Below are 22,370 nucleotides of genomic sequence, written 5' to 3'. Positions count from 1 at the left end.
CTGGTGAACTCAGGATAGTTGAATTTCTTATAAGGTGGCTCAGGGCTCTAAGTGGGAGTGTTTGAATGAAAAAACAGATGTCTTCTTTAATGGCCCAGCCTTGGGATTATAGTGTCATGTTCACCATATTCTGTTGATGGAAGCAATCACAAACCTGCCTAGGTTCAGGAGAGGAGAACTTTTGATAGGGATGTCAGAGTTACAAACCTGCTGCATTGCTAACTGTGGTCTTTCTAAAAAGCTTGACTTTTCTTCCTTTCCTCATTTTTAGGATTGGTGGGGAGTCCTTAGCAGTTGCACAGAATACCTATGCTGTGAGTTGGTTTAAAGGCAAAGAATTAAACCTGGTGTTTGGACTTCAACTTAGTATGGCTAGAATTGTAAGTATGACCAACCAAATAAAGCCAAATAGGATACAAAAGATTGAATCTTATAGTTATCTTAAAAATTATAGGATGAAATGTTTGTGTATGACAAATTAGGTACTGATTTTTTAATATATTTTGCTAGACCATTGTATAACATTTACCTTGCATTAATTAAGGCATTTCTAACTTTATTTCACTTAGGAAACAATCTAAAATGGCTGAATGAGACCCTGGCTGTTTGGCTCAGTGGTAGAATGTCAAACCAGTGTGTGGATGTCCTGGCTTCAATTCCCAGTCAGGGCACACAGAAGTGCCCACCTGCTTCTCTACCCTCCCCCTCTCGTCTTTCTCTCTCTCTTTCTCTCTCTCTGTCTCTGCCTCTTTTTTGGATTTTTTTTTTGGGGGGGGTTGTATTTTTCCAAAGCCAGAAACAGGGAGGCAGTCAGACAGACCCCTGCATGTGCCCGACCGGGATCCACCTGGCACGCCCACCAGGGAGTGATGCTCTCCCCATCATGGGGGGGGTCGCTCTGTTGAGACCAGAGCCACTCTAGCACCCGAGGCAGAGGCCACAGAGCCATCCTCAGCACCCGGGCCAACTTTGCTCCAATGGAGCCTGGGCTGCAGGAGGGGAAGAGAGAGACAGAGAAGAAGGAGAAGGGGAGGGGTGGAGAAGCAGATGGGCGCTTCTCCTGTGTGCCCTGGCCGGGAATTGAACCCGGACTCCTGCACGCCAGGCCAACGCTCTACCACTGAGCCAACCGGCCAGGGCCTGTCTCTCTTTCTTCCCCTTCTGCAGCCATGACTCGATTGGAGCAGTTGGCCCCTAGTGCTGAGGATGGCTCCATGGCCTCTACCTTAGGCGTTAAGAAGAGCTCAGTTGCGAGTGTGGCCCCAGGATAGGCAGAGCATCACCCCTTAGTGGGCTTAATGGGTAGATCCTGGTCGAGGTGCCTGCAGGAGTCTGTCTCTCTGCCTCCCTTCCTCTCACTGAATAAAAATAAAATAAAATAAAATAAAATAAAATGACTAAATGAATGTTCATTAATTCAAAGAATCTGAGCATTGTAATGGATCTCAGTAGGTTTCATTTTCTAATTTTCTTCATCATTTTGGCATCCCTGCTCTGAAAGTCTTCATACACAGTCATCTCCTGGCTTTGTTTACACATTTTTATTATGTATTTTGTGCAAGTCAATACATGTCTGTGCAGAGGCGGATTATGGTCAGTTGAGGCCCTGGGCACAGAAGAAAATATTGGGCCCCTTAAAAAAGAGAGAGAAACAGGGAAAATAAAAATACATGTTAACCATATTTTTGTGGGTTTTTTTTTGTATTTTTCTGAAGTTGGAAATAGGGAGGCAGTCAGACAGACTCCCGCATGCACCCGACTGGGGTCCACCTGGCATGCCCACCAGGGGGCGATGCTCTGCCCATCTGGGGCGTCGCTCTGTTGCAACCAGAGCCATTCTAGCACCTGAGGCAGAGGCCATGGAGCCATCTTCAGCTCCCGGGCCAACTTTGCTCCAATGGAGCCTCGGCTGTGGGAGGGGAAGAGAGAGACAGAGAGGAAGGAGAGGGGGAGGGGTGGAGAAGCAGATGGGTGCTTCTCCTGCGTGCCCTGGCGAGGAATCAAACCCGGGACTCCTGCACGCCAGGCCGATGCTCTACCACTGAGCCAACCGGCCAGGGCCATATTTTTGAATAAATCAAAAACATTATGTATTATTAATGTTAAAATTGCACATATGAAACCAAACTTGGTGTCATTAGGAAAAAGTGTAAAGTTGGGGTTTTGAGGGGCCCTCCAGAAGTCGGGGCCCAGGGTGCATGCCTGATGTGCCCGCTTTTAAATTTGCCTCTTTATCTGGCAGTCTGTGGATTTCATTGTCTGGTCAAGTCTCAAAGAAGGAAATAGGATCAGTTGCATGAGACATTTGCAGTGATGCCATTGTGGTTACTAATGATTTTTAGGTTCCTTTCCGTGTGATTGCAAACTTGTTAAAATCAATTTGGTGGTATACTGAGGAGCCCTTAGTTTCTACAAGGGAATTGCAGGAGCTCCTAGGATGCAGGGTGGGACTTCTTAGAATGGTGGGGAGGCTCAGGGGGAGGAGGAGTGAGCCAGATCTCAAATGGCTCCTCATTTCTCAGTCTGCAGCGTTTGACTCAGTTGACTTTCCCCCTTCCTTGGTTTCTTCTCTTGAGTTCCAGGACACTGCAATTTCATAGTTTTTCTCTTGCCTTTTTGTCTGTTTTCTCTCCACCTCTTTTACTGGTTGCATCTCAGATTTCTCATCTGTAAATGTGGAAGTGCCCCAGAGTTTTGCCATTAGATGTCTTCTCTTTTCAAGCTCATTTCCTTGGTCATCTTAGCTGGTTTTGAAGTTTTAGATAGCATATCTTTGCTCCTGAATTTACATTACTTGTCCAGGCCTTTCCCTTAATTTCATATCGGTAAGTGTAACTTCCTAGTTGACATTTCCATTTGGGTGTCTAGAGTCATAGGAAAACTGATGTGGCTGAAACCCAGCTCTGATTCCCTGCCATCCCCCGAATTAACTCATGCTGTAGTTTTCCCATCAGTTATGGGCAACTCTTTTTTTTTTTTTTAATTTTTATTGATTTTAATTTATTGTGCTTACATAGATTCAAGTGTCCCACCAAATATATCCCCCCCCACCTCTGTGTTCCCCTCGACAACCTCCTTGCCCCCTCCCCCCAGTGCCTTCTCCCTTTCCCTCCAGGATTTGCTTTTCTGCTCTCTGTAATGCTGTGTTATGTATACATAATTTCACTAATGTCTTTACTTTCTCTGATCCGTCTCCTCATCCCTCTTCCCTCTGACTGCTTTCCCTCTGGCCTCTTTGATCCCGCCTCTGCCTCTATTCTGTTCCTCAGTTCACATTGTTCATTGGATTCCTAAAATGAGTGAGGTCATATGATACTTTTCTTTCTCTGCCTGGCTTATTTCATTTAGCATAATAGTTTCCAGGTCCATCCATGTTGTCACAAAAGGGAAGATTTCCTTTTTTGCAGTTGTGTAGTATTCCATTGTGTATACGTACCACTGCTTTTGAATCCACTCGTCCACTGAAAGACACTTGGACTGTTTCCTGATATCTGCTATTGTAAACAATGCTGCAGTGAACATGGGGTGCATTTCTTCTTTTGATTCAGTGATTTGGTATTCATAAGATATATTCCTAAAAGTGGGATGACTGGGTCAAAAGGCAGTTCCATTTTTAATTTTTTGAGGAATCTCCATACTGGTTTTCACAGTGGCTGCACCAGTGTGCATTCCCACCAGCAGTGCAGGAGGGTTCCCTTTACTACACATCCTCGTCAGCACTTATTTGTGTTGTTTTGTTAATGAGCGCCATTCTGACTGGTGTGAGGTGATATCTCATTGTAGTTTTAACTTGCATTTCTCTAATGATTAGTGATATTGAACATTTTTTCATATCCCTATCGACCATCTGTATGTCCTCTTTGGAGAAGTATCTATTCATTTCTTTTGACCATTTTTTGATTGGATTGTTGAGTTTTAGAAGTTCTTTATAAATTCTGGTTATTAACCCCTTATCAGACATATTGGCAAATATGTTCTCCCATTGTGTGGTTTGTCTTTTTATTTTGTTCATACTGTCTTTAGCTGTGCAAAAGCTTTTTACTTTGATATAGTCCTAATTGTTCATCCTGTCCTTTATTTCACTTGCTCGTGGAGATAAATCAGCAAATATATTGCTGAGAGAGATGTCAGAGAGCTTACTGCCTATGTTTTCTTCTAAGATGCTTATGGTTTCACGAGTTACATGTAAGTCTTTTATCCATTTTGAGTTTATTTTTGTGAATGGTGTAAGTTGGTAGTCTGGTTTCATTTTTTTGCAAGTACCTGTCCAATTTTACCAGCACCATTTGTTAGACTGTCTTTACTCCATTGTATGCTCTTACCTCCTTTGTCAAATATCAATTGTCCATAAAGGTGTGGGTTAATTCTGAGTTCTCTATTCTGTTTCATTGATCTGTATGCCTATTCCAAGCTCTTTTGAGTACAATGGCCTTGTAGTATATTTTGATATCAGGAAGTGTGATACCACCCACTTCATTTTTCTTTTTCAAGATGGCTGAGGCAATTTGCGTTCTTTTTTTGTTCCATATAAATTTTTGAAATATTTGTTCAATATCTTTGAAGTATGTCATTGGTATTTTAATAGAAATTGCATTGAATTTATAGATTGCTTTGGGTAATATAGAAATTTTAATGATGTTTATTCTTTATATCCATGAACATGGTACATGCTTCCACTTGTTTGTATTGAATATTTTTCTTGATGTCTTTTATCAATGTTTTATAATTATGTGTTATAAATCTTTAACCTGCTTCATTAAATTTACTTGTAGGTACTTTATTGTTTTTGTTGTTACAGTAGTGAAGGGGATTGTTTTCTTAATTTCTCTTTCAGACAGTTGATTGTTGGTGTATAAAAATGCCCCTGCTTTCTGAATATTAATTTTATATCCTGCCACCTTGCTGACTTCATTTATCAGATCCAGTTGTTTTTTGACTGAGACTTTAGGGTTTTCTATATAGAGTATCATGTCATCAGCAAATAATGATAGTTTTATTTCTTCTTTTCCAATTTGCATGCCTTTTATTTCTTCTTCTTGTCTGATTGCTATGGCTAGGACTTCCAGAACTATGTTGAATAAGAGTGGTGAAAGGGGGGCACCCCCTGCATTGTTCCTGTTCTTAAGGGGATTGATTTTAATTTTTGCCCATTGTGTATGATGTTGGCAGTTGTTTTGTCATAGGTGGCTTTATCATGTTGAGGTATGTTTCGTATATTCCCACTTTGCTCAGAGTTTTGATCATAAATTTGTGCTGGATTTTATCAAATTGCTTTTTCTGCATCTGTTGATATTATCATGTAATTTTTCTCCTTCCTTTTGTTTATGTGATGAATCACATTGATTGATTTACAAACATTGTACCAGCTTTGCCTCCCTGGAATAAATCCCACTTGATCATGATGTATGATTTTTTTCATGTATTGTTGGATCTGGTTTGCTAATACATATTTTGTTGAGAATTTTAGCATCTAAGTTCATCAGGGATATTGGCCTATAGTTTTCTTTCTTTGTTGTGCCTTTGCCTGGTTTTGGAATGAGGATTATGTCCGCCTCATAAAAGGAGGTTGGAAGTCTTCCCTCCTCTTGAGTTTTTTGAAATAGCTTGAGAAGGATAGGTGTTAGTTCTTTGAATTTTTCGTAGAATTCACCTGTGAAGCCATCTAGCTCAACCAGGACTTTTATTTGTTGAGAGTTTTTGGTTTCTATCTCATTTGTTGTAATTGATCTGTTTAGGTTCTCTGATTCTTCTAGATTGATTTTTGAAACATTATGTTTCAAGGAATATATCCATTTCACCTAAGTTGTCTAATTTTTTGGCATACAGTTCTTCATAGTGTTTTCTTACAATCTTTTGTATTTCTGCTGTCAGTTGTAACTTCTCCACTCTCTTTTCTAATATTATTTGAGTTTTTTCTCTTTTTTACTTGGTGAGTCTGGTTAAAGGTTCATCAATCTTTTTTTTTTTTTTTTTTTTAAATTTTTTAAATTTTTATTTATTCATTTTAGAGAGGAGAGGGAGAGAGAGAGAGAAAGAGAGACAGAGAGAGAGAAGGGGGGGGAGGAGCTGGAAGCATCAACTCCCATATGTGCCTTGACCAGGCAAGCCCAGGGTTTTGAACCGGCGACCTCAGCATTTCCAGGTCGACGCTTTATCCACTGCGCCACCACAGGTCAGGCAAGGTTCATCAATCTTGTTTACCTTTTCAAAGAACCAGGTCTTTGTTTCATTGATCTTCTGTATTTTTTTTTTTTTTGCCTCTATGACATTCATTTCTGCTCTGATCTTTATTATTTCCTTCCTTCTACTTCCTCAAGGCTTTACTTTCTGTTCTTTTTCTAGTTCTTTTAGATGCTTGATTGTTTATTTGAGCTTTTTCTTGCTTTATAACATATGCCTATAATGCTATGAAATTCCCTGTCTGGACTGCTTTTGCGGTGTCCCATAAATTTTGGGGTGTTGGATGTTCATTTTCATTTGTTTCAAGGAAATTTTTGATTTATTCCTTGACCTCATTGTTAACCCATTTATTTCATAATTTGCTGTTTAGTCTTCAAAGTATTTGAATGTTTTTTAATTTTTCTATTGTAGTTGATTTCTAGTTTCATCCCATTGTGATCACAGAAGATGCTTGATATGATTTCAATCTTCTTAAATTTATTGAGACTTGTTTTGTGTCCTAACATGTAGTCTATCCTAGAGAATGTACCATGAGCACTTGAAAAGAATGTATAGCCTGACCTCTGGTGGCGCAGTGGATAAGGCGTCAACCTGGAAACACTGAGGTTGCCAGTTCAAAACCCTGGCTTGCCTGGTCAAGGCACGTATGGGAGTTGATGCTTCCTGCTCCTCCCCCTTCTCTCTCTCTCTCTTTCTCTCTCTCTCCCCCCCCTCTAAAATAAATAAATAAATAAATAAAAAAAAAAAGAAAAGAATGTATATTTTGCTGCTTTAGGGTGAAAGGTTCTGAAGATACCTATTAAATTCAGTTGATCTAGTGTGTCCTTTAAGGCTGCTGTTTCTTTGTTAATTTTCTTTCTTGAGGATCTATCCATTGATGTTAGTGGGGTATTAAAATCCCCTACTATTATAATATTGCTGTTGATCTTACCCTTTATGTCCATCAAAATATGCTTTATATATTTAAGTGCTCTTATATTAGGCACATAGATATTTATAATGGTTATATCTTCCCGGTGAATTGCTCCATTTATCATTATGTAGTGACCTTCTTTATCCCTTACTATAGCTTTTATTTTAAAGTTTATTTTGTCAGATACAAATATTGCTACCCCAGCTTCTTTTTCATTTCTGTTTGCATGAAATATTTCGTTCCATCCCTGCAGTTTTCAGTCTATGTGTATCTTTTGTTTGAGGTGTGTCTCTTGTAGACAGCATATGTACGGGTCCTGTTTTCTTATCCATGCAGCTATCCTATATCTTTTCATTGAAGCATTTAAGCCATTTACATTTAAGGTTATTATTGATATGTAGTTGTTTATTGTCATTTTATTCTTTAAATCTACATTCCTCTTTTTCTATATATATTTTTTCTCTCTTTGTTCTGTTTACAACAGGCCCCTTAACATTTCTTGCAGCATTAGTTTACTAGGTTGTAATGAATTCCTTGATTTTTTTTTTTTCTGGGAAGCTTTTTTTTCCTCCTTCAATTTTAAAGGATAGCCTTGCTGGATAAAGAAGCCTTGGTTGTAGGCTCTTGTTTTGCATTACTTGGAATATTTTTTGCTATTCCCTTCTGGCATCAAGTGTTTCTGTTGAACAATCGGATGTCATCCTTATGGGGGCTCCTTTGTAGGTGATTGACTGCTTTTCTATTGCAGCTTTTAGTATTCTTTATCTCTTAACTTTGGTATTTTAATTTTGATGTGTCTTGGTGTAGGTCTCTTTGGGTTCCTCTTTAATGGGACTCTTTGTACTTCTTGAACTTGTGTGACTTTTTTCTTCATCAGTTTAGAGAAGTTTTCAGCTATGATTTTCAATCAGGTTCTCTATCCCTTGTTCTTTCTCTTCTCCTGCAGGAACCCCTATGATGTGGATGTTGTTTTTCTTCATGTTGTTGTCACAGAGCTTTCTTAGAGTTTCCTCAGACTTTTTGAGCCTCTTTTCTTTTTGCTGCTTTACTTTTGTACTTTCGTTTATCTTTTTCTGTAAATCACTGATTCGATCTTCTGCTTCAGCCTGCCTGCTTTTATTCCTTCATTTCTGCTGATTCTTTGTTATGATTTCAGTGTTGTTTTTAATGCTTGTTATCTCTTTATTTAGGTGCTCATTATGTCCATCTATTGTTGCTCTATGATACTTGCACATCTTAACAATCATTATTTTAAACTCGGCATCTGGTATCTTGGTCATTTCCATCTCATTCTGTTGTTTTTCTGGAGATTTCTCTTGTTGATTCATTCAGATTGCATTTCTTTGTCTTCCCATTTTGTCTGTGTATAGCCTGCTACTTTGGGTGTGCTGTTTGTGTAGCTAGCTGAGTCTAAGGTTGTGTTGTCTGCCTCCAGCTTCCAGTTGTGTTGTTTCTAGATCTTCTTGGGTTGCATCAACTATTGTTTGTAATCCACTGTGGGCTAATTGTCTGCTGCTACTGCTCTGTTTGCTGTTTGTGTCAGCGTTTTCTGTGCTTTAGCTGGGTCAGGTGTGAGGAGACCTTCCTTAAGGTACCACTCTAACTAAGGTTGTTAGGTCTTGAGCTGATGGTCTCCTTATCTGGCCACTGGATGTGCCAGCCTTGGACCTCCCTGGCTGGAACCTGGCACAAACCAGTGGGGGGGTCACTGCCTTTGATGGGACTGTAGCAACCTTCTTGGAGCTACAGGCGATCTAGAATTTATGGCTGCCTCTGCTGGACCCAGGTGCTGTTGTAAATATCAGCTGCACTCCTAGGCTGGCTTTTATCTATTCTTGGCTAGTGGGTGTAGCCTCTGAGTTCCCGAGGTGAGGTCTGCCCACTAGTCTGCTGCCTCTGCCTCCGCCTCCTCGGGTGTTGAGGCACGGGCACCACTGGGCACTTGGCCACAGGTCGCCTTGGCTGGGCGCTGCCACCATGAGAGCACAGCTGCCGCTGCCTGGCCTGCCTGCCCTTTGGGGGGTACTCAGCAGCATAAGGGGAGGTGGAGCCCATACCTTAGCACTTAAAACCTATGTCTCTGATGCGCCCCCTGCTTCTAAGCAACTCTTTACTCTGACTGGAGTAGGAGAGCCTCACATGGGCAGAGTAATTTCTTACCGTTGCTGACTTGGTTCTCCCAGGAAGAATGAGCACTTTAGGTTTGGGAAGTGACTCAGCAGCACTGAGGTTAGGGTGGCTGTCCCCCACAGTCTCTCCTTGTGCTTCTGAGACTACACTCTCCTCTCGCAACTCCAATCTTCTTGGTGCTCCCTGCTCCCGGAGCACTGGGTAAGTGGTTGTAAACGAGGTTTTCTGCGTGGTCCTTTTATGACTGAACCTGAATCTGAGAGTTCTGTCTCCCTCTCACAAACACTAACCCAGCTCTTCTTTCAGCTAAATACTGTCTGTATGCTTCTTCTAGTCTCTGGGGTTCTTGGCTGGGGTTCCGGTCCTGGGGCTGAGGACCCATAACTCTCTGGGCAACCTACCTTGCTGTGAGAGACCCTCTGGGCCGCCAGTTGCTCCTGGCAGTGTAGCAGCCCTTTCTGTGTCTCTGCCCTTCCTACCAGTCTCTGTGTGGTTTCTTCTGTGATGCTTGGTTAAAGATTTCTCTAGTTTAGTCCAAAGTTGGTTTTTCAAGATGATTGTTTCCAAGTTAAATAGTAACCCACTTTGGTTCTGGAAGGTGGGAGTTGTAACGTCTGGCTACTCCATCACCATCTTCTGGTCCTCCTGGGCAGCGTGGGGGGTTCTATCCTCTTTGCACACATGCAGATCATAGAGACACAGGCTTAAAGACATGGGCATGCCTGTGGCTCTTACCCCACATCCGCCTGCAGCTCTTAGTGTTGGTAGGTCCAGATGCTGTGCTCATCTCGGCCACTGGTGCCCTGCTACCCCTCCCTGCACTCTTTGGGCAACTCTTTTTTTCCATTTGCTCAAAAACTGTGATGTCATCTGGAACTCATTCACCACCCACACTCCACATATTTTTCTTTAGCAAATCCTATTGGCTTTACCATCAAAATATCTACACCACTTCTTATTTTTTTTTTTTAGATTTTTTTATTTATTTATTCATTTTTATTAGAGAGAGAGGGGAGACAGAGAGAGAGGGAGAGATAGAGAGAGAACAGGGGGAGGAGCAGGAAGCATCAACTCCCATATGTGCCTTGACCAGGCAAGCCCAGGGTTTTGAACCGGCGACCTCAGCATTCCAGGTCGACGCTTTATCCACTGCGCCACCACAGGTCAGGCTCTGCACCACTTCTTACTTGCCCATTTTAGCCTCCGTAGTCCGAGACCCATTGTCTCCATTTTATATTATTGCATGCCTCCTGATGCTATCCTGGCTTCTGCCTTCGTCCCCACTTGTAGTTTGTTTTGGATATGGCAGGCAGAGTGGGCCGCTTTTCTATCTAAACCCTAATGGTGCCTGACCAGGTGGTGGCGCAGTGGATAGAGTGTCGGATTGGGATGCGGAGGACCCAGGTTCAAGACCTTGAGGTCGCCAGCTTGAGTGTGGGCTCATCTGGTTTGGGCAAATCTCACCAGCTTGGACCCAATGTCGCTGGCTCGAGCAAGGGGTTACTCGGTCTGCTGAAGACCCACGGTCAAGGCACATGAGAAAGCAGTCAATGAACAAGTAAATTGTCGCAACGAAAAACTGATGATTGATGCTTCTCATCTCTCTCCGTTCCTGTCTGTTCCTATTTATCCCTCTCTCTTTTTCTCTCTGTCTCTGTAAAAACAAACAAAAATCCCTAATGGTTTTTCTTCATACACAGAATAAAATCCAAAATCTTTATTATAACCTTTTGTACCTCTCCCCACTGCCTGCCATTTCCTCACTGTAGATCTTACTTCATCTTCTTCCCTCTTCATGGACTCTGTTCTAGCCTCTGCCTCCTTGCCATTCCATGTGGACGCTGGGCACCCTTCTCTTGGCCTGTGCCCTAGCTGTTCCTCCTGCCTGAAATGCTGTTTCCCTGGATGTTCTCACAACTAACTTCTTTCAGGTTTTTACTCCAAAGTCCATTCTCACGGAGGCTTCCACATCTTTATATTCTCTTTCCCTGCGTTATTTTTTTACTTATTTTTTTCAAGCATTTTTGAGCTCCGTTTAATATGTTAAATATTTACCTCTTTTACCCCACTACAACATAAGCCTTATGAGAACTGGAATTTTTTTTGCTCATTTATTATACTTCGAATACCTAAAACAGTGACTGGCATGTATTCAGGGCTCAATAGTTGCTACATGAATAGATAAATGAATGAGGATATTCATAACTTTTGCCATCTTTTTATGGACAGATGACGAATTTGTTTTCAGATGTCAATACCAGGAAAAACTGCTTTTCTGAGCTAGGGTTTCTTTTGTTGTGGGTACCTTGTGAATTTTGTAGCTCAAGTTTCATTTTTATTTTGACTACTAGGAAGTTACAGATATACTGTGCTGTTTTGTATACTAGCATTTTCTATAAATTGGCATTTTATTGTGTGTATAGTAATCTTATCTGTGGCTTTATCTTAATTTATTGTTTTTTTCCTTGGTAGTGTTTAAAAAAATTATCTCTTGTCTGACCAGGTAGTGGCCTAGTAGATAGAGTGTTGAACTGGGACTTGGAGGACTCAGGTTCGAAACCCTGAGGTCACTGGCTTGAGCATGGGCTCATCTGGCTTGAGTGCAGGGTTGCTGGCGTGAGTGTGGAATCATAGACATGACCCCATGGTTGCTGGCTTGAGCCCAAAGGTTGCTGGCTTGAAGCTCAAGGTCGCTGGCTTGAGCAAGGGGTCACTTGCTCTGCACTAGACACCCCCCCCCCCCCACATCAAGGCACATACGAGAAAGCAATCAGTGAACAGCTAAGGAGACTTAAGAAGCTGCAACGAAGAATTGATGCTTCTCATCTCTCTCCCTTCCTGTCTATCTCTCTCAATCCCCCTCACTGACTCTGTCACCAAACAAACAAAAATAACGCTTGTTTAATCAGTCCTTTATATCTATTCTCTAAGCCATCTCACATTTTATTTTTGAAAAAGGCAGGGCTCTTAAGTGAAAGGTTGATTTTTTTTTTTTTCATCTCTTTCAGGGAAGTACAGTAAACATGAACCTCATGGAATGGCTGTATTCTAAGGTTGAAGCGTTGTTGGGTTCTGCTGGTCACACAACCCTGGGAGTCACACTTATGATTGGTTAGTGAATCCTGATTTTTCATGTTTTCTCTTCTGAAAGCATGTCACAGGAAGTATTGTGACAGAGAGAAAAGAATACTGGAATCAGGGTTAAACCAGGTTGACTGTAAGTTTGCCTGAACAAGTCAAATTCTATGGCCTGATTAGAAATAGTGAAGCATTCATGCTCTTTGTGTTTTTATTCCCACTTTCTTAACATGGAGGATCTTGTCCCACTCTTGTCCACTTCAGTGTTCCCCTGATAATCAAATGAGAGAGAGTGAAAACTCTGAAAGTAGTCAGAAATTTATATATGTAAGGTGTGAATTATTAGTTTTTAGCAGAAGGGAGAATTGTTTCTGTTTGATCAAATTCACTTAGTAGACCTCTAGAGCTTAGATTTTGTAGGGGTGATATAATATGGTGGGAAATCCACTAAGTTGTGGGTCTGGGGCCTGGAATCTAGTCCTGGCTTAAACAGTTCTGCCATCCTGGACAAGGAAGCTAACCTCTGTGTCTCAGCTTTCTTTTATGCAAAATTGAGCAACACTGTACAGGTCCCTTCTGGCATTAGGTTCTCTTAGCCAATGCTCCCCTGTGCTGGTTACTGGGTGGGTTGCATATGAGGCCCTCTGGATTCCCCACCTGTGCCTCTTCTCTGAGCAGTGAGTTTTTCTAACTGTGCACCATGGTGTGTAGGGGCTGCTTGTACAGTCTTAGAGAGACCTGTGAGATGGGTGAATGTTCTGTGTCATCTTCTATTCCTTATAATTCCTTAGTACAGCCTGGAGCGGTGACCCTGAACAGATGCCTTGTACCTAGAGACCCCTCCTTGCTTCCCCCAACCTCCAAATCTTTGACCTTACTCAAAACCTCATTCTTACTGTCAGATGCTCTTCAGTGTTTCTTCTAGTTCCCTTTATGAAAAATTTAAGAATTTTAAAGAGTTTTAGAGCCAGGAAGGACCTGTGCCATTATGAATCAAAGTCTCTTATTTTACAGATGGAGAAATTGAAGCCCAGAGGGGTTAAGTCCTGTGTAAGATCATTCAGCTTGTCAGTGGCAGAAACAGAACTTATGTTTACTGTCTCTCATTTTGCAGTTTTTCAACTGGGCTGTATTATGTCTGCCAAGTAAAGATGCATTTATTTTACTAAGCTGCTTTTTAAAATTCTTGATAAGTGTAAACTTGATTCACTCTTTATCTGATTTGCAGTAATGATTTGAGATCACTGTTAATGAGTAACGCTGAATATTCAAAGTGAAGAGCCTGTGCTGTGCTGTGGTGTTGGGGGGCCTTGGGTTACCAGAGGGTAGGAGCAGGGGTGTAGACTTAGGGAAGGAATCAGAAGGAAGATGGGCCCTGGCTGGTGGCTCAGTGGATAGAGCATTGGCCCAGCTTATGGACATCCGGGTTCAGTTCTCAGTCAGGTCACACATGAGAAGTGACCATCTGCTTCTCTCCCCTTCCTCTCCCACTTGTCTCCCTCTTCCCCTCTCGCAGCCAGTGGCTTGGTTGGTTTGAGTGTTGGCCTCAGGCACTGAGGGGTAGCTTGGTTGATTTGAGCATCAGCCTGAAACAGGGTTTGCTGGGTGCATCCTGGTTGGGGCGCATGTGGAGTCTGTCTATCTCCTCTCCTCTCACTTAAAAAAAAAAAGAGGAGGATGAGCTGATCACAAAATCAGACTTTGCTTTTATAATTTTCTCCCCTGGCATTCATTAATAATTAGTGTTTAGACTGAATTAAGAAAGTAGGACTAATTTACTAGCTGGTCATCAGCTTTCTTCACTTTGTATTCTGCATTAGAAGATGAGACTAGCTTATTCTAGTCTTTTCCTTCTAATCTCCAACCTTCTACTGGGAAATAATACAGCAGTAGTGCCTACTGTTTGTTGAGTGTTTACCGTGTGCTTTTCTTTTTCTTCTGTCCTCATTTAGTAATTGTGGGCTTTTCTTGTATGTGTCTAAATATTATCCCCATTGGTTGCTTAGTTTTCTGCTGTTAATGTGATGCGCTGTGTTTTAAGAAACTTGAAGTATGGCTCTCCTTTAAAGGTCTTTTTTTTTTAATTATAGGGGGTATAGCATGTATTCTTTCACTAATTTGTGCCTTGGCCCTTGCTTACTTGGATCAGAGAGCAGAAAGAATTCTTCATAAAGAAGAAGAAAAAACAGGTAAGTCTAAATGTGAGAGAAAAAGGGACTTTGGGAAATTATGTCCTTTTTGAGATAATAAACAATTATGCAAGTTTCTAATTAGTGTTATAAACCCAGTGAGGCTTAATACATGTTTTTGATCTTTTATTTATAAATCTATTTCCACTTGTCTAAATTTTGGGATACATTTTCCCCCTTATACCATGTTTTTGGCATAAAATTTTTTTTAAAAATTATTTTATTTATTGATTTGAGAAAAGGGGGGAAGAAAGAGAGAGAGAGAGAGAAGGAAAGAAGGGGGAAGAGCAACTCATAGTGGTTGCTTCTCATAATGTGCCTTGACGAGGCAAGCTTAGGGTTTCAAACCAGTGACCTCAGTGTTCCAGGTGAATGATTTATCCACTGTGTCACCATAGGTCAGGCTAATTTACGTTCTTGATCGTACTTTGTATATTTGCAAAATGATGGAGTGTTTCTCATCATTAGGTAGTTACTAATCTTAGGTTTTGCTTAATGCTTTAAGTTATCCCAGAGACTATGTTTCAGTAGTTTACTGAGAAAAGCATTTTTTAACTGAGTTGCAAAGGTTAATCACGTGATAAATGAAAAATAACCTTGACTTAGGTATGCAAAACTATGCTGATAGCCTCTTTCCTTTCTTTTGTAAGGTGAGGTTATTAAGTTAGCTGATGTGAAGGACTTCTCTTTACCCCTGTGGCTCATATTTGTCATCTGTGTCTGCTACTATGTTGTGGTGTTCCCTTTTATTGGACTTGGGAAGTGAGTATTCTCTAGCATTTCACTTTTGTTGGCTAAATTATAATGAGATTTTAATCACATAAATGTACTTTTTTTTTAGGTAAAATCATGCTTTTCTGGTTACATTTTCTATGTTTCATATCCTGGGATACAACTGATTTTCTTAGCCTAAGCTTTAGTATTGATTTAATATTAAAAATTTTTTTTTAAGAAATACCTAATACGTACCAATTTTTGATTCAAAATACTGGTTTATTTTTAATGCTTGAATTTAGATTAGTATTTTTTTTTTAAATTTTTCTCATTCCTCAGTTAGAAAGCCTCTTAATGAGAATGGAGACAATGTATTGGTTCATAGTGGTTGGGCATATCTTTATTTTCTAGAACTGCAGTTTCCCCAGATTCAAATTCAGAGTTCAAATCAGATTTTTCTTTATCTTCCATCTCTCTCTCTGTCTTTTAATTTGGCAGCTGCTTAAACAGAGCAGTGTGAGTGTGTTTCTGGGAGTGTGTTTGTAATTATAACCTTTAAATTCAGGCTATCATTCTAAATTATTTGAGACAAGAACCCTATGCATTATATAGCAAAGAGTCTTTTCAGAACTGGTTTTAAGGAAAAGAGCTCTCTAATTCCCTGTAATAATATATTTAGTGTTTTGAAATTTTGTGTGTACTGTTTTTCTGGATATGTAAAAAGGGGAAAAAATAGGCATCAGCATATTCTATTTAGTGAAATATTTATATGAATACTAAAGCTTTAAGCAGTTACTTGAAGACTAATGGTATTAAATAAGGTGGGGAAACTATCAGGAAGGAAAGGCTGACTAAATTATAATGAGATTTCAATCACATAAATGTAATTTTTTTTAAGTAAAATCTTGCTTTTCTGAAAAAAAAATCTTGCTTTTCTGGTTACATTTTTTATGTTTGTATTGAATTATTTGTTTTGTTTTACTGTATTTACACTGTATAAGATGCACCTTTTTTTGAAAAATTTGGGGTCTAGAAACTGGATGTGTCTTCTACAGTGGTTATGGTATTTCCAATGCCATAGATGGACCTGAGAATGAGGCAGTATATGAAGACAGTGATTCATCATCAGATACAGATGAGGACAAGCTAATGAATGGGACTTTTGACAGTGATGAGGAGTTGTATGAATTTTTTTTTTTTTTTTTACAGAGACAGAGAGTCAGAGAGAGGGATAGATAGGGACAGACAGACTGGAACGCAGAGATGCGAAGCATCAATCATTAGTTTTTTGTTGCAACACCTTAGCTATTCATTGATTGGTTTCTCATATGTGCCTTGACCGTGGGGCTACAGCAGACTGAGTAACCTCTTGCTCGAGCCAGCGACCTTGGGTCCAAGCTGGTGAGCCTTGCTCAAACCAGATGAGCCCATGCTCAAGCTGGCAACTTCGAGGTCTTGAACCTGGGTCCTTCACATCCCAGTCCGACGCTCTATCCACTGCGCCACCGCCTGGTCAGGCGAATTATATGAATTTTATGATGAATAAAACTTGAGTTCAGTAACTTTATGGAATACTTTTTTTTTTTTCAAATTCCGGGCCCGATAAAGCGTCAACCTGGAAATACCGAGGTCGCCGGTTCGAAAACCTGGGCTTGCCGGTCAAGGCACATATGGCAGTTGATGCTTCCTGCTCCTCCCCCCCTTCTCTCTCTCTGTCTCTCTCCCTTCTCTCTCTCTCTTCTTTCTAAAATGAATAAATAAAATAAAAAAAATTAAAAAAAAAATTCAGGCCCCAAAATTAAAGTGCGTCTTATACATGGGAGCAAGCGTCTTACTCATGGGGAAATACAGTATTTTGCTTTTACTTTTTAAAAAAGAGTAGTTTTCTCTAAAGTTCTTATTTTTTTTATCACTTTTTATTTTAGAGTTTTCTTCACAGAGAAATTTGGATTTTCTTCCCAGGCAGCAAGTGCTATTAACAGGTATTTCATTAATTCCATGAGTGCTTGTTGTGTGCCTAATGTGGGTTTTTAATTATAACTGAATATTACAAGGCACGTGATGTAACATCCACAATGTGAAACCAAGATTATATTGGGACTTGATCCTGAGTGGCCATCTCTGCATTACTTGAAAACCAAAGAAGTCTTGGACCACTCTTTATATATGTCTATTTCTATTTACTTATGAGCATTTTAGAAGATTGTTAAACTAAATGAGCTAGGGTATGCTTTGCCTAATAGTTTTAGGACTTCTCAGATTTTTTTTGGTAGTTGTGATACATTTCATTAAATATCTTTTATGTTCTCTGTACAGTATTGTATATGTTATATCAGCTCCCATGTCCCCGATATTTGGGCTTGTGGTGGATAAAACCGGAAAGAACATCGTCTGGGTTCTGTGTGCTGTGATGACCACTCTTGCTTCCCACATGTTGCTGGCCTTCACACTCTGGAACCCCTGGACTGCTATGGTAATGTCCCTGTCAACCCCTGGGGGCTTGGATTTAAGGGAGGGCTCTATAAACTGCATGTCAGTAGCCACACTCAGCTTGTTTGCTAGCAGAGCTTTGTGACAGTGGGAAAAATGACTAGATTTTATTTTCTGCAAAGTAACTATTTCTAAAGTGTATAAATATTAATTATTAATGCATAAGGTAGTTTTAATTTTACTTGGCTTATTTGAGTAATCTTAATTCCGAAATAGAATTTGAAGCAACATACTTTTAAAAAATCAAAATGCTTCTTAGTTTCATTTCTTTTTCTTTACTTCATTAAAAGAACTCATTCCATCATAGGTGACAAAAAAAAACCCTATTGGCCCAGTATCTATGATTATACATCCTTTCATCTTTTGACTTTTAGTTGGTCAAAAAGTGATAACAAAGTCATCAAGTTTTGTTATTTTTCTTCAGAATGTCATTTTGAAGACAATAGGCTAAAGTGCCTGTTAGTAAAAGAATGTCTTGAATATAATGTACAGGTTGGGGAAAAGTAGGTTTACAGTTGTTTTTATGGAAAATAATAATTATTTTTCATAAAATATTAAGAATAAACTCTGTACTTTATGTACTCACAACAGTAAACCTACTTTTGCCCCACTCTGTATTTGTGCACTAGATGAAAATTCTTCAGGACAGATTCCTAGAAGTAGAAACTTTGCACCTTTTTTTTTTTTTTTTAAGTGAGTGGAGGGGAGATGGACTCCTGCCTGTGCCTGGACTGAGATCCACTTGGCAACCACCATCTGGGGCCTATGCTTGAATTAGCCTAGCTATCCTCAGTGCCTGAGGCCAACATTGGGACAAACCAAGCTGTCCTCAGCACTGGGGGCCACACTTGAACCAGTCAAGCCACTGGCTCTGGGAGAGGAAGAGAGAAGGGAGGGGGAGGGGGAGAGAAGCAGATGGTCACTTCTCTTGTGTGCCCTGGCTGGGATTGAACCTGGGATGTCCATACACTGAGCTGACACTATCCACTGATCCAACTGGCCAGGGCCAAAGTTTTGCACATTTAACATCTTGATAGATATTCAGTAACTTTCTGCTCACTTATAGCTTTATTAATAATATACGAATGTGTCTTTTTTAGTATTCTTGCCATTGCTGGACATTAGTATTTTTTTAATTTTTGCCCAGATGACTGGTATAAATTTTTTTTTTTAATTTTAGTGAGAGAGAGGGGGATAGACAGGGACAGAAAGACAGGAAGGGAAATGAGAAGTATCAGTTTGTTGTTCCGGCACTTTAGTTCATTGATTACTTTCTCATATGTGCCTTGATGGGGGTGGGGGCTTGAGGGGGTGGCTCCAACTGAGCCAGTGACCCCTTGCTCAAGCCAGCAACCTTTGGGCTCAAGCCAGCAACCATGGGATCACGTCTGTGATCCCACCCTCAAGCCAGTGAGTCTGAGCTCAAGCCTGCAACCTCATGGTTTTGAACCTGGGTCTTCAGCCTCCCAGGTTGATGCTCTATCCACTGTTCCACTGCTGGGTCAGGCTAAAACTTACTTTAACTTGAATCATAAAGGTCCTTTTTTAATTGAAGAAAAAGTCTGCATTAGGTGATGTTTAACAAGCAGTGGTTGTTGGTTCTCTGCCCTGCTCTCCAGTTGGGTGTTGATGGCCCAGAGGTAAGATAATAGATATTGGTGTGATATTGCCTTGGATGCCTAATTTGTAATATTCCTGATAAATAGTGGAAAATTGGCTTGCCTAAAACATTGGTAATAAGTTTTTGCAAATTTAACTGTTTTCTTGGTTCTTGACTGCACCATGGGCCCAGGCGGTTATATATGCATATAATACATAGTGGTTGAGATGGTGTGCATGCATTTCATCACTGGAGGGGCCTGTGTGAGAGCCCCAGGACTTTTTTTGTATTGAATATGAATTTTAACCTGATTACAATAAAAGTTGCATGCATATTCATATATTAGCTACTATATCATTCTTGCTGGTCTGCATCAAGGAAAGTCACCTTTTTGTTATTATAAAACTTTTCCCTTTTCTGTTTTGCTTTCTACAGTGTCTCCTGGGACTCTCCTATTCATTGCTTGCCTGTGCATTGTGGCCAATGGTGGCGTTTGTAGTTCCTGAACATCAACTGGGAACTGCATATGGCTTGTATGTATTTGCACTGAATCATGTAATGTCTCTCTCTGCTGTATCAACTTAATTAGCTATGAAACCCCAGGTCTCTGAATCTGGTCGTCCTTAGGCTTCTGGGACAGCTCTGAACCTGGAATTAACAAGAAAAGTCAATTAATCTATTTGTGGTACTCTTGTGTCTATAAAACTTCTCCAGGCCTCCATCCAGCAAGAGAGCTGGAGTTAAGCTAGCCTATGAGGTAATTGCTGACACTGTCATCGCTGCCTGTTTATCTGATGGCTTCTCAGTGAGGAGTTGAATCTGGTCTCTGGCCTAAAAGGCAAAAGGGGGTTGGTATTCACTTAGCCCTTTCTTTCATTCAGCAGGAAGGTTTTGAGTTTATAGTGCACCTAATAGGGCAAGCTTGCTTGCCTTTTTTTTTTTTTATCAGTTTACCTGCTACTTGGAAGAAACTTGCCTTTGAGGAAGAAGTCCAGTCAAAGAAACGTTGTGGTATAAAAAGCAAATTGAATCAGGTCATCCTTGGTTGAAAAAGTCTTAACATGAATAGTATATGGTGTATAGAAACTAATATTTATAGTGAATTGTTACTCTGAAGACTTTTGAAATTGAAACGTGTTTTTGTATTTCTTAAATTGTAGCATGCAGTCCATTCAGAATCTTGGGTTGGCGGTGGTTTCCATCATTGCTGGCATGATATTGGATACTCGGGGATATTTGTTTTTAGAAGTTTTCTTCATTGCCTTTGTTTCTAGTAAGTGTGGCATGTGGCAACTTTCATTTAGTTTATTTTTGGTATGTAACAGTGTTCTTATTTATGCTCTTCTTTTAAACCAGTTCTCTAAGATGTATCTCTGATTTGCCTAATTCTTAGCCTGTGCATCAGACCTTCCCAGCTGATGACTTTGTAGTTCTCTGAGGATCCTTTAAGGCATTTTTTAGGAGATTCCTATTTTTTTTTCTTTTTTCTTTTTTCTGAAGCTGGAAATGGGGAGAGACAGTCAGACAGACTCCCGCATGTGCCTGACCGGGATCCACCCAGCACACCCACCAGGGGCGATGCTCTGCTGCGACCAGAGCCACTCTAGCGCCTGGGGCAGAGGCCAAGGAGCCATCCCAGCGCCCGGGCCATCTTTGCTCCAGTGGAGCCTTGGCTGCGGGAGGGGAAGAGAGAGACAGAGAGGAAGGAGGGGGGGTGGAGAAGCAAATGGGCGCTTCTCCTATGTGCCCTGGCCAGGAATCGAACCCGGGTCCCCCGCAAGCCAGGCCGACGCTCTCCTGCTGAGCCAACCGGCCAAGGCCAGGAGATTCCTATTTTTAAAGGCAGCAGTGAATATGATTTACATTCTGTTTTAAATATTTGTGGTAGTTTTAAGAAAACATTTTCCCCTTTAAAGGAGAACTATTATATTTGAAGGGTCCTGAGTATGTCCCTGATGTGATTGTGTGGATATATGTGTGATTTAGGTATATTCATGGTTAATTCATTAGGCAGTTTTAAATTACTTTTATCCTTTGTTTTGTTATTTAATTTTTACCTATAGATTTGTTGGTTAAAAATAGGAAGCATTAGGAAAGGGTTGAAAACTGAAAAAATAGACAATTTTTCATTGATAGTCTTCACCGTACACATAAATTGTGTTCATCTGAAAAAAATTCTCATATAACATATGAAAGTGACTTTTGTACTTTGATCATATATACTTAAAATGGCAAGCCCCAGTGATATTATCAGACTTCATTTTTATTTATAGGGAATAATGACTATAATTTAAGTATGGTATTTATAAATAATTGCCTATAAGTAGCCTGAATACATTGTATCTCATAAATATAGAAATAAGCACACCAAAACATTACCTGTTTTTAAAAAGTGGGTCCTTTAAGAAGTGGGTCATGGAAGTATTTATGATGCTGCAACATGTGGCTTAATTTCAAGCAACAGTTTCATATATATTTGTTTCCCAAACCAACCACCATGTCATTTAAAAATGTTTTTGTTGCCATATTAATTTTAAGTAAATTAAGTGTACCTTGTTAAGATACAAAGCCAGTCACCTGACTTTCTAAGTTTTTCACTGGCTCTGGGGGTCTTGGATCCTAATGACACATTCTTGTTAATTTGTAAAATGGACATAGTTTTTGCAGACCTATCACCCCCTAACCCCCCAAAGGATTGCTTCTGTTTGGATCTCTGTAAAAAATATAAATAGTCTAGCCTGACCAGGCGGTGGTGCAGTGAATAGATTGTCAGACTGGGATGTGGAGAACCCAGGTTTGAAACCCCGAGGTCACCAACTTGAGCGCGGGCTCACCTGGCTTGCAGGTTGGCTCACCAGCTTGAGCGCAGGGTAGCTGGCTTGAGTGTGAGATCACAGACATGATCCCATGGGCACTGGCTTGAGCCCAAGGTCGCTGGCTTGAGCAAGAGATCACTCGGTATGCTGTAGCCCCCCAGTCAAGGCACATATGAGAAAGCAATCACTGAACAACTAAGGAACTGCAACGAAGAATTGATGCTTCTCATCTCTCTCCCTGTCTGTCTGACCCTGTCTCT

At 40.5% G+C, this 22,370-nt stretch overlaps 1 protein-coding gene across 3 annotated transcripts in view; it reads left to right on the top strand.

Moving 5' to 3' along the window:
• MFSD1 (major facilitator superfamily domain containing 1) overlaps positions 1-22,370 on the top strand; it is an 86,857-nt gene that overhangs the window by 6,359 nt on the left and 58,128 nt on the right. For all 3 annotated transcript variants that reach the window (XM_066369845.1, XM_066369846.1, XM_066369847.1), the window contains exons 6-13: positions 272-380; positions 12,232-12,334; positions 14,392-14,490; positions 15,141-15,252; positions 17,130-17,186; positions 17,521-17,677; positions 19,730-19,827; positions 20,455-20,567. In XM_066369845.1, coding sequence (XP_066225942.1) covers positions 272-380; positions 12,232-12,334; positions 14,392-14,490; positions 15,141-15,252; positions 17,130-17,186; positions 17,521-17,677; positions 19,730-19,827; positions 20,455-20,567 — 848 coding nt within the window. The remainder of the gene's footprint in view (positions 1-271; positions 381-12,231; positions 12,335-14,391; positions 14,491-15,140; positions 15,253-17,129; positions 17,187-17,520; positions 17,678-19,729; positions 19,828-20,454; positions 20,568-22,370) is intronic.

The sequence above is a fragment of the Saccopteryx leptura genome, chromosome 2 (assembly GCF_036850995.1).
Source record: "Saccopteryx leptura isolate mSacLep1 chromosome 2, mSacLep1_pri_phased_curated, whole genome shotgun sequence".
Taxonomy (NCBI): domain Eukaryota; kingdom Metazoa; phylum Chordata; class Mammalia; order Chiroptera; family Emballonuridae; genus Saccopteryx; species Saccopteryx leptura.
This window is presented reverse-complemented; position numbering and strand designations above follow the sequence as displayed.